Source organism: Sipha flava, unplaced genomic scaffold, assembly GCF_003268045.1.
Source record: "Sipha flava isolate LNK unplaced genomic scaffold, YSA_version1 511_pilon_pilon, whole genome shotgun sequence".
Lineage (NCBI taxonomy): Eukaryota > Metazoa > Arthropoda > Insecta > Hemiptera > Aphididae > Sipha > Sipha flava.
In genome coordinates this window covers 423,100-435,024 of record NW_020273439.1, presented here as the reverse complement: position 1 = coordinate 435,024, position 11,925 = coordinate 423,100, and the positions used below count along the sequence as shown (strand labels likewise).

Sequence of the window (11,925 nt, the reverse complement as noted above, 5' to 3'; positions counted from 1 at the left end):
TTATTTAAATGTATTCTATACTTTATCGGAAATCAAATTAAAAATTTTATATAATATCCGGTATATTATATGAAACGACTAGTTATAACAAAGATCTTATTATTAAACACTTTTACTAAGAGACAAATTCTGATTATTCTTCAATAGTTTGTAAGCAACTAATATTTCGTGATTTTCTTTCTTCCCAAAATAATGAATTATTTAAACCTTTTTTTTTTTTTTACGTTATTTTTTCCGGTGTAACTCACTTTTTATGGAGGAAATGTGCTCTATCTTGTTCTAACATATTACTTAAAGTAGTTGACCATACGATGTTTTATATTGGACCAATATCTGTGGGCATGATCTTCATTTTCGGGACTAAAAAAAATTTGAAAAAAAATTAAAGAAAATACTTACTAATGATTAACGATTAATTAGTTCGGTAAATGGAAACGGCACAAACACCATATAAAATATCTTATGTGACTCACGCCCCATAGCATTAAGATAACTAAAGCTACCATTGCGATTCCTATACCGATGTACAACAATATTAAACCCAACTTTAACATTTGCCTTAATAAAACAGTTATTAAAATATTAACAAAACACATAGTGTACGTGGTTTTTGTATATGCTTATATATAAGCATATACGGTTTTAAATGAAGTTCGTGTAATATTGAAATGATTGTTCAGTACAATGTTGAAACACGAGCCGATCACAATAGAGGATCAATGTATTACATTCTTGTATTGAAATTAAAATTTATAGAAAGAATATAAAAAAAAAAAACTACGGACACAAATCATTAATACTGTAAAGAGTAATGGCTAATTTTATGAAAACGAAATGTTTACCAAAGCTTTTTGGATTGAAAATTAAAATAAAATATTTAAAACGTAACATTTTCAAAATACAAAAATACGTATTGTACGATTGTAATCATAAATGTAGTGCGTATTTATATTTTACATCATACAAATCTCGGAAAGAAAATGTTTTTACACGATTTTGTTTTCATTGTAGAATCAATTCGCCACTCTTCACTTCGCTCTGCGCGTTTGAAACACACTCGTAAGTGATGAAATATTAATTGTCTAATGCTACACGTGATAAGCATTCGAATTTAAATATTTTATTAAACAGACGGGGAAAATGTTAACTAAGTGAAAAACACCGTTTGTTTACATCAAATTGGAACGATATTAGGACATGGATATTGATCTTAAAATAATTCAACTTTCGAACCGTTCACGGTTTTCCTGTTGGTTCCTTTCGTCCGGTATGACCGGTTCGTAGTATATTTCGTTCATCATGATGTGGCTGGCAAACAGAGAGTTTGAGAGGCTTTCTTGGCTCTCAAACTCCGCCGCGACCACTGAATGATCGCTGCGGAGAGCAGAGAAGAAGTTGTTGTTCTGAAACGGACATACATTATTCTATACACTTGCAATAAAAAATAACAACCTAATACGCAAGTCGTGTCGTACGATTTATAATAAAATAATGTTTAGTGGCGTATATAGGCAAAGAACGATTTCGGAATGTAAACTATCCTTCCTCCCTCACAAAAATTAATTTTTGGTACAGTCCGTGTCCGAATTCATTTAAACCTACGTACCACGGACTGCTGGAACCCAACAGTGGGAAAATTGTATACCGTTTATCGACTACTTTAAAAATCAATTGGTGGAGCAATTTTCTAAAACATAATGAAATAAATCCTGTGTCACAAATATTGATCCCAAATGTCCTAAGCAAAAGCAAACTTGGTTGAGTTTTGAATGATTTTAAAAAATATACTTTACTATGCTTATTTTACCCAGTTACATGACTTTTGAGTCAAAATTAAATTTATGGACAGAAATATAGAGAAAAATGTTACTTAGAATGAGTGAACGAATTCTGCCGTTGTTACTTTGAATTATCCGTTGATTTTTTTTTCGAACGTCAATATTACAAAATATTACTATTATTGAATGCTGATATTGGTTACTAATATTAGTAACCGGTATTAGTATTCAACAGCGATATTTGGAATATATTTTTCTGATATTAAAATGATTAAAATCGTACTTGAGAAATAGTACAAGTGAAAATCGCCCAACAGAATTAATCCTCACATAAATTCATTGAAGTGCCTCAATAGACACCGAATAAATAGGCAATACATTTGCTGAGCTGCGTCGCTGCATCGAAAATCAGATTTTCAGATTTTTTTCTCTTATTTAATATACATGTATGTACTCGTATATTTAACTCATAATGCTTTACAATTATCATTATTATTAAAAGCACTTATAACATTAAAATCAAACTAATTATTATTTTGTAAGCCCTCCACTTCACTCTGAAATCAAATCCTATATACGCCACTGATAATATTCGTGAACGCGCACGAAACGTATTCGTCTACGGAAATCTTACCAAGATTGTAATCAATGAGTATAATCTCCCGATCGGGAAAATTGCAAGGCGTTTTCCATAAAAACTAGTTATCTCAATTAATCGTAGCTTAACGTTTATGTGTAATATCGCATTATTTGTGGTGTCAATCAAAATGGTATTCGCGGATCCCAGGCTCATCTTGGTCACCATTTGCTCGTTACTTCCGTTTAACGAACTTTTGAAGATCGTTTTAAGATTGAATTCCCGACGAACGAAAAACAAAGTGCTGAAAATCAATAACTCTTATTAACAACTTTTGATATTCAGTCAAAGCCTTTTGAAGTGGTTATTCATAGTACTCTTGTAGATTTTGACATTTTAATCCATTCTATTCTCTAAACTTAATACCCCCTCCCCATCTGGTATTACACTCAATGAAATTCGTTGAATATAATAATTTTCATACATCTGCTTGCTTATTTTTTTAGATTCTAAAAATAACGAAGAAGTCATTGGTTTTAACATAACGGATATGTGATTGCTTTGTTTTAATTTTTTTAATTTTTTTTTTGTCTGTAGATGATTTCGACCAAAAAGATGCTCCGATTATCATTATCATACGATTTTTCTAGTAGGAAAAGGTGTTTATAATTTGAGAGTGATCATTTTAAAAATTCCCCATAGTTTTCTATTGTAGGTAATATAGTTTATTTATTTACCAGAAAGTTGCAAAAAAGTTTTATAAGCATTAGAAAATGAAAAGATTTTCAACAAATTTCGATTATGTGGTAGTTGTGAAAAAATGTATGGTAGTAATAGTGATAATTAGAAAAAAACAATGTAATTTACTTTCATATCTAGATGTACATATTTTTTTCTTTTTCTTTATTTTATTTTTTTAATGATAAATAATCAAAGGTCCAATTTACCTAAAGCGATTTGGTTCTATTACTATATTATTATTTTTTAGAAATATAAATTGATACACCCGATCTATTTTACTTAAAATCGTTTATCGAGACCAATGACAGTATGGTTTCACGTTTTAAAGTTCAATAACATCACCCGTACCTATCTTATCTGACCTAAGAGTTTCGGCATTCTCTATTCATAACCCTTTGATGTAATAGTATTATTCGAGTAAAATATTTAAACATTATTTAAATTAATGTTAATTCGGTCTACAAATAATTGTCTGTGCAAAATAATGAATAAATATCAAAAATTACTTTTCACGAGGCTGAATCGCCAACGCGACTATCACTGATTCCTCCGTTGATCTTTTAACTGTTCTCGTAATAAAATTATTCAATCCAATGACTTTGACACATCCTTCATTTGCGTCGATAAAGTATAAGTCGTTCGTAATCCAGTCGTATGCTAATCCGTTTTTAGGTACATTAATGTTTTCAATCACCGTTACAGGAGTGGTATTGCCGTTTTTCACATCGAGGAATCTGCAAATACACGAAAATAGTTATTCGGAGTACCTAGTGATTTTTAAAATATTTAAAACAATATTTCATGAGTACCGATTTAAAATGTACCGATTGTTAGATTTAATATTTTTAATTTCTAAATTATTATAATATAATACGTGAGTGGATATAAATACGTTTAACTGTTTCAACTCTTTTGAGGTGATAATATTTTACGCAAAACTAACAGTCATATGTAAAATGTGCTTGTCCATTTATTTGTAATAAAAAACTATTGAACATTTTTCAAATCACTGTTTTAATCGACTCACTAAAGACCAACTATCGAATCATGATTATATATGATGCGTTAACTAAAAATGAATAGTCGTGAAAATGCGTTTCTAAAGCTTGATGACGCAACAAGAGTGCATTATTGTGATTTTATTATCATGCAAAATCAACACGTTAAGTATGCAGTACGAATTTTGAATCAATCAGTAGCAAATGGACGAAATAATCGAATGAACTAATACGCTGCTTGTTTATTTATTAGTTGACCGGTGACGTGATATCCATCACACCACGTCAAAGAATAATATAAATCAATAATTAAAAACCATTATTCGAGATAATACCATAACACAGCTACATACAGAGCCGCGTTTAACGGGGGTGAAAGAAAGGGAAATTACCCCGGGGACGGCAAATTTTTGAAGATCAACATAAAATAAAAAATTTACAATTATAATTTTTTTTATACGACTGTATAAGTATAATACATATTATTTTTATTACATATAGTATTTTTTATTTTGAATAGTAATTTTCTTAAGGGCGGCATATTTAGATTTTCCCTGGCACGGCTACATAGCTTAACGTAGCTCTGACTGCGTGTACCATTTACATTATATTTATACATTTACCTTCAAACCAAATCGTTACGTACCGGATTTCTTGATTGGCCCTGTCGTAGTAGTAAAGCTTTTCGGACTTCAAGTTATAAAATAATGAAGTGTTTATGGACGCTGGGTGAAGATAGTGGTCCACATAGATATGCGGGTTCATCGGCACGTATCCAATCGGATCCATCGAGTTTTTCGTCAAGAATTCCAGCATATTCAACTTGCGCGTTCTGATCACGTCAACCGGACTAACCCATTTTTTACATTTTTTTTTTCTCAAATAGCGCCAGAGCTTTTGCGTATACCCCTTTTTCCGGCCAGATGACTTTTTGCGGCGTATAGGTATCATGTAAAGCGACTGCTTTGTAAAACACAAAATTTAAAAATCGAAATAAATCCATGCAGTACATTTTACGCAGAAGAGTTCATAGAGTATAATATCGATCATGGTACTCGGTCACGGTTAAAACGAGTTTAGATTCACGATGACAACGACGTCTTATACGTTCTAATCAATACTGATTCGTTAGTGGTGCCAGGTATCATGCACCGCAATGCCGTTAAAATCATATTAACCTGTTTCACCCCTGTAACGTTACCTTTAATTCTACGCTTCTCGTACGATAGCCGTACGATTGTTCATTAAATTATTGCACCACTATGGTAAGCGAGACGGTTTCTCTCACCATACCCCGATATTACCATCTAGATAAGTTAAGATAACCGTGTTTACTACGGTAAAGCGTCAGAGACAGAAAATTGCATTTTTTCTAATTAATTATTAATTTATCTCGAAAGAGTCGTTGGTTACTCAAATAACACCTGGAGGCCCACTGATCGATTTCCAGTGCACACACAACAACGTAGTACCGTATTTCCCAGTAAACATTATAAGCTAGTGCTTAGGGCAGCAATTTCTCAAGGGCGGCAAATAATTTTTAATATATGTAACTACAACTAAAATAAATACAATTAATTATAAAATGTTTTATTTTATTTAATTCGATGGGTACTAAGCATCAGCTATTTAAAGTTGAATATAATTTAAAAATGAACTATTTAAGTATTTTTTACCGCCATGTTTTTTATCATTAAATTTTATATCATATGGTTATAATTAATTTTTTCATATGATAGCATGTATGCATTTTCATTACAGCTGTATAATTTTATTTTACATCATTTAAATTTTAAGTAATAAAGGAAACAACTATAATTGTATGTTTAGATAACAGTTTTTAGACTAGAAAAATATTTATAAGGTGGCAGTTTGTTTAGTGCTTAAAGCGGTACATTGGTTAAATCCGGCACTGACGTAAAGAGTTTCACTGTTACAACCGAGGGCAAGACCCAAAGCTGGTCTGGAGACGTTTCGCCCCCCCATAGTTATATGAATAATAAATAAAATAATAAAATAAATAACTAAATAAAATGATAAATAGCTCCCCCCCCCAATAATCGGGTAGTTCTCCGCGACCTGTTGTCTCGTGCGCCCTCCGAAAAGAGTTCACAGACTCGACAGCCAATGCCCTGTTTGGCGCGGTCTTAGACGCTCAATATGCATCACCCGAGGCAGCGCGACCGTGGATTGTCTCTCGCATTGGCATACACAGAGGGGGTTAAGAGTGCATACCTCCTCGAGACATCTTCCTTCATTAAATTTTAACCTTATCTAACTAAGTTTTACAAACAATTTTACAAACAAGATTGGCATTATATTTAAAAATTATAATATTATGCATACATTATTCTATTATAATAAGTTAACAATTTTCATTTAGTTTTCGTTAACCTTAAACTGTTCATGATAAATTATAAAAGTTATAAGTATACACAATAATAACAAATAATATGATGTTAGGGGTTTATTTACTATGTACAAATATAAATAGTATATACTGTTTTTGCACAACGTTCAACAATATGTTTGCATAGGGTTAACATTAATGTAACATAAGGTACAACATTAATTACTATAGTAAATTATTAATGGCAAACTCCCCCCTCCCGAAAAAAAAAATCATGTTTGCGCTACTGCTCCCTCGAGTCGGTCACTCCTGACATCTCAGGAAGGGATCGACTTTGCGACCGAGCTGCACCACTTATAGGCAGGATGCCACGTGCGGCCTCGCAATATCCTCCTTGTGCCCTTCGTAAGCGGATTCCAGCCCCCAAGAGTCCGACACCATTGTGGCAGGACGAGAAGCCCTCCTCGTCCCCATCGCCTCTTGGTACCTAGTAGTGTGAACTACACTTCTCTTGTAACCTTCGACTGGTCGTGGTCGATGGATCTTTCACTTCGCCATCTCCCCGGTCACGCCCTAGGCCGTCCTACCCGGTATCGGTGGCTTTCTGCTCACCGACTACTGCGGCACAAACCAGTTCGACTAGAACTCCCGGAACAGGGATGTCGTACCGTCGTTGTCGGCAGCCAGGGGGGGAGGGTATTTCATAATATAGTAATACAATCATTTGGTCGTGGTAAAATGTATTTTATTATGCCATATTGCCGTATTCACACACTTACACGGTTTAACATTTTATCTTAAATAGTGCACACTTCTTATCATATATCATATCACAATTGATTCGCACTTTTAGCATTTTCCATCGGCTTAAATTAATAATTAAGTTAATAATTAAAATTATATTAATAAATTAATTAATAGTAGGCAAAGCTAACGCTTCACTCGAACATTAATATCGCACCACACGGTTATAGACATCGCCAAATTTCACGGAGTCGTATTATAATTGCACTCGTGCAGATAATATTTACACTACACCATCATATGGAATTTGCGTTATCTACCTCACTGGTGATAATAATCATTGAATTATTTTATTATTTTATAATTATCTTGCATTTACAGCACGGTTTAAGAAATATATATATATTTATGTAGATTTTTAACTGTGGCTTACAGCATGGATACAGATACTATGGCTGCGCGAGTCAAAGTTATTCTGCGCTGCGCAAAGAATAATGCCCAGAAATTTTTTTTATGACTACATGAATGTGAAATCCTGTGCAGATTACATTTTATTACAAAAAAAAAAAAAAAAAATAAGAAAAACATCCACCTAAAAATAATTCTGGTAGTTGTTACGGACGAACAGTACTTGATGAACCGTTTACCCACACGATAACCATGTTCACTACGATAGACGGAAAGTTACATTTTTTCCAGCGCGGTTTACATTTAAACAAACAAATGAACTGTAGTAGTAATACGTTTACAACATTGTTAAGACGTTTTATTAGGAACTTGAATAGTATCGGAGAGTCATCCGATTAGTCATCCGATTAAGTCATCCGATTATCGTCTGAGAGTAGTGACGGTCAACGATAAAAGTTCAGAGGTATTATTCATGTCGTGCGTTCGTTGGAATTTGTTTTCGGATTATCGGCCTGTACTGTCGCATGTTCGATGACCGTAATACCCGACGTGACATGATAATCTTACGGTTCGGTTGGAATTGTGTGCCACGATCGCGTATAGCGTCAAAATGTCGAATGCAACAACACAACTAATGAATCGATATCATGGTTTTGGTGAACGTTTCGCGAGCCGTGCTTATTGTTGTAAAAAAAAGTAAGAAGTCGCGTATATGAATGATTAATGATCTGAGTTAAATATCGAGATAACGTTTCATCTAAACAGTGTTGAAATGAAAATGTCACTATGTTTTCTTAACGTTTCGGAATCGAGTGCAAAAAATGTTCAACAGGAAAGAATTGAGAACATAACTGAATTAAATACGTTCCTGTGCATTAAATAATTACAATTTACAATAAACGCTCAAATCACGTTCAACTTAGTCGGTCACCTATCCGAAACCATTTTCTCAATCAGTTTTAAGTACACAAAAAACGTACGTCTTTATTAAATTAGATTTTAGATGGGAAAATGTAACATTTAGACGTATTGTATTCGAAAGTTTCTACTATTATATTTTATAATGCCGCCTTCAACATTTGAATTGAAATATCAATTGATAAGAGTAGAATATTATAGTGGTTATAGTGATTTCTTACGATTAATCTTAATTTGAGCTTTTTAAGACATAGTTTATTTGTTACTGGACTTCATTTGGGTGGTTGTAAAAAAAAAATCCGATCGATTATCTTTTGGCACTTTTAAACGGTGACAGCATTAATAAGTAGAATATCACGCAGAGTAGCATACACTTATTAATAATACCATGTTGGTTATCGATTGTGTGAAAAACAAATGCTGTGCAGTCGGGATGACATAATTCACAGGGTGTGATAGCAATAAGAAACAATTATCTAGAAAGAAAAAAAAACAATTTATTGCTGTTCCAAATTAAAATGCAGTGATTCGAAAAAAATACCACATTCCTCTGTGATACTTTCTCATTGGTGAAATTTAAATGTTTTAAATGTTTTGTTTTAACCTTCTTTTGTTTTCTTTTTTTTTTTTTTATCACTTATACCCCGAGTATAATATATACTAATATACTAGTATAATAAGTATAAATATTTATACTATATAATACAGTGAGTTCCGCTTAATGTGATCGCTGATTTATAGAATCAACCGTTTATTGTGATCAAAAAGAAAAATCTCAAACCAAATCTTTTGATTCTAATGTTAAATTGATCTTTTATTAGAATCACTATATACCGGATAATTGAATCACTATGAACATTCTTATCATTTTTATAGTATTTCAAACTGATTAATTTATAACAATAATTTTAATTTTGTATTTATCAGTGTGACAGTGTATCGGTGTACGTCGCGTCGTTCAGTTATCGTTATACGTCGTGCACTCGTCATATATTTTATTGTAATTCGTGATTAAACATTTTTCGTAAATGTCGAGCAAACGAAAACGGAAACTTGAAAACGAAAACGAAGTGGACAAAATGTTGATGAGAAGAATGTTTGTTACGATGATTTCAACAAGTTAGAAATTTAAATGTACCGGTCAGTGATTCTGTTTTAGAAGAGAAAGCTATACATTTAGCTTTGCAATTAGGTATAGCTTATTTTTATCCAACGACTGAGTGGTTGTTTTTTAGAAAAACAGAAACAATATTGTTTTCAAAAAAACATGGAGAAAAAAAAAAAAACGAAGATTTTCAAATTCCAGAAGAATACTTAAGGGATTTTATTGCATCGTCTAATTATACACCTGATGACACAAACAATGTAGACGACATCGGTCTATATTATCAAGCACTTCCAGATTCTACAAGACTTACAATTCTATTGACTTGTATGACAGGTACCGATAAAAAACATCCTTTAATTATAGGTAAAAGTAAAAATCCACGCTATTTTCGGAGCATTAAAACTTTGCCCGTCAATTATTACGCTAATCCAAATTCTTGGATGACTAGTCTAATTTTTACCGAATTTTTACAAAAATGGGATAGAAAAATAATAAAACCAAGACGTATTTTATTAATTTTTGATAACTGCACGGCACATCTAAAATTAAATTTATAAAACATCGATTTGAAATTTTTACCGCCAAACACTACGTCAATTATATAGCCTCTTGACCAGGGAATCATAAAAACAATGAAAACTTATTATCGAAAAGCAATGCGAAATTTTATTATTGAAACTATAGATGTATGTGAAATTCCAGCACCACATATAGCTCGTAAAATGACTATGTTAGAAACTATACATATGGTAGTTAATTCTTGGGATAAAGTGACTTCAAAATGTATAATTAATTGTTTTCGAAAAGCTGGATTTTCACAAATTGAGTTCAATGATGAAGAAGAATTACAGAACTCAGAACTCATAGGCATAAACTTTGAAAATTGGATTTTAATTGATTAAGATTTATCTAATTTTGGAGCATTGTCTGATAAAGAAATAACTAATTTTCAAAAACAAATTAATCAAGAAGAAAATATTAAAGAGGAAGACGATGATGAGACAATTGTGGAAATCACTAAAAAAGAAACAAGAATTGTTTTGGAAAAGATGAAAGAAGCTGTTCAAAAATATGGCGATTACGATACTTTTCAGTTGTTTCAAAAATTACAGGTACAGTGCATATACATTATTATTAATATTGAGTGTTTAATTTTACCTTCAAATATATTAATTTCAGGCTAATAAGAAAAAAAAATTAGAAGAGTCTTAAGTACAATCAAAAATAGATAATTTTATTACTTTGTTTTAAATGTATTGTTTTTCTTAAATTAGTTTTATTTAATTTTAATTTTATTTTAAGTATACGTATAAATATAGAACCATGGAAAAAAAATGTTTTATAGAATCAACCGGTTAGTAGAATCAAAGTGGCCTGAACCAATGTGATTACATTAAGCGGAACTCACTGTATATATAATATTTATAACTCAGATTTATTGGTTTGAAGTGGTAGAAGGAGTGGTGGTATAACGTATTTGATTCGAAGATCATACGTGCATTCAGTATCGTGAGTAGTCGGGTACGTCTTGTAGCAACAATTGTCGCTCCTGTTATGTCCACACTGTTTTTTATCTCTTTCCTATCTTTTATAATCGAGAACATATTTACGTAGATCTGCTATATTTAGCCCTAGGCTTTTTTTTTTATTAAAATGTAATCTTACCTGATATACTGTATGAAACATTTCACAATACCAGAAACTGTATTAGCGTGTCTGACAGGCCGTTGTTTAGGTATTAATATATTGCAAAAAAATTGGTTGTCAAAAACTTAGAGCGATCCGATGAAGAACACTGCAAAATAATTACATTCATATTCTACTTTTCAAGTTCTATCGATGAACTTTACGATTGATTTATCAATTAATAATGAAATAAGTTTTTGAGGGTCGATGGAACTTTAATCGTCCGTCATACGAGTAGACAAACATGTTAATTTATTTGAGCTAAATAGAAAAAATAAAAATAAATAAATTGATTAGCTAACTCAATTGTGCATTATAATCATAAGATAGCTGTAACAAGGAAATAAACCATGATATACGTTTTGTTCACTGGCAGTGTACGACGCCGGAGCGATGATTTTCAAGCTTAAAGCGAGTAAGAACGCACTTACGTAACTTAATGCCTGTAATAACTAGACGAATGGAATAATATTTATAACAATATAATATTCATATTATGAATATCATTTTTTATACTTTTGTAGCATTCTAAATGAGCTGACTGTATTATATTTATATGTATATAATTACAAGTATGTACAAAGGTTTATCGATGCAAGGTAAATAGAATAAAAAAT

At 31.8% G+C, this 11,925-nt stretch overlaps 1 protein-coding gene across 1 annotated transcript in view; it reads right to left on the bottom strand.

Annotated features, from left to right (window-relative positions):
- Nucleotides 1-273: 273 nt before the first annotated feature.
- The window catches only part of LOC112690628, an 81,294-nt gene continuing 69,642 nt past the window's right edge, over nt 274-11,925 (bottom strand). Inside the window, exons 5-9 of the mRNA XM_025564674.1 lie at nt 4,741-5,054; nt 3,603-3,830; nt 2,413-2,659; nt 1,234-1,403; nt 274-360 (exon numbers count right to left, since the gene is read on the bottom strand). Coding sequence (XP_025420459.1) covers nt 288-360; nt 1,234-1,403; nt 2,413-2,659; nt 3,603-3,830; nt 4,741-5,054 — 1,032 coding nt within the window. The 3' untranslated portion in view covers nt 274-287. The remainder of the gene's footprint in view (nt 361-1,233; nt 1,404-2,412; nt 2,660-3,602; nt 3,831-4,740; nt 5,055-11,925) is intronic.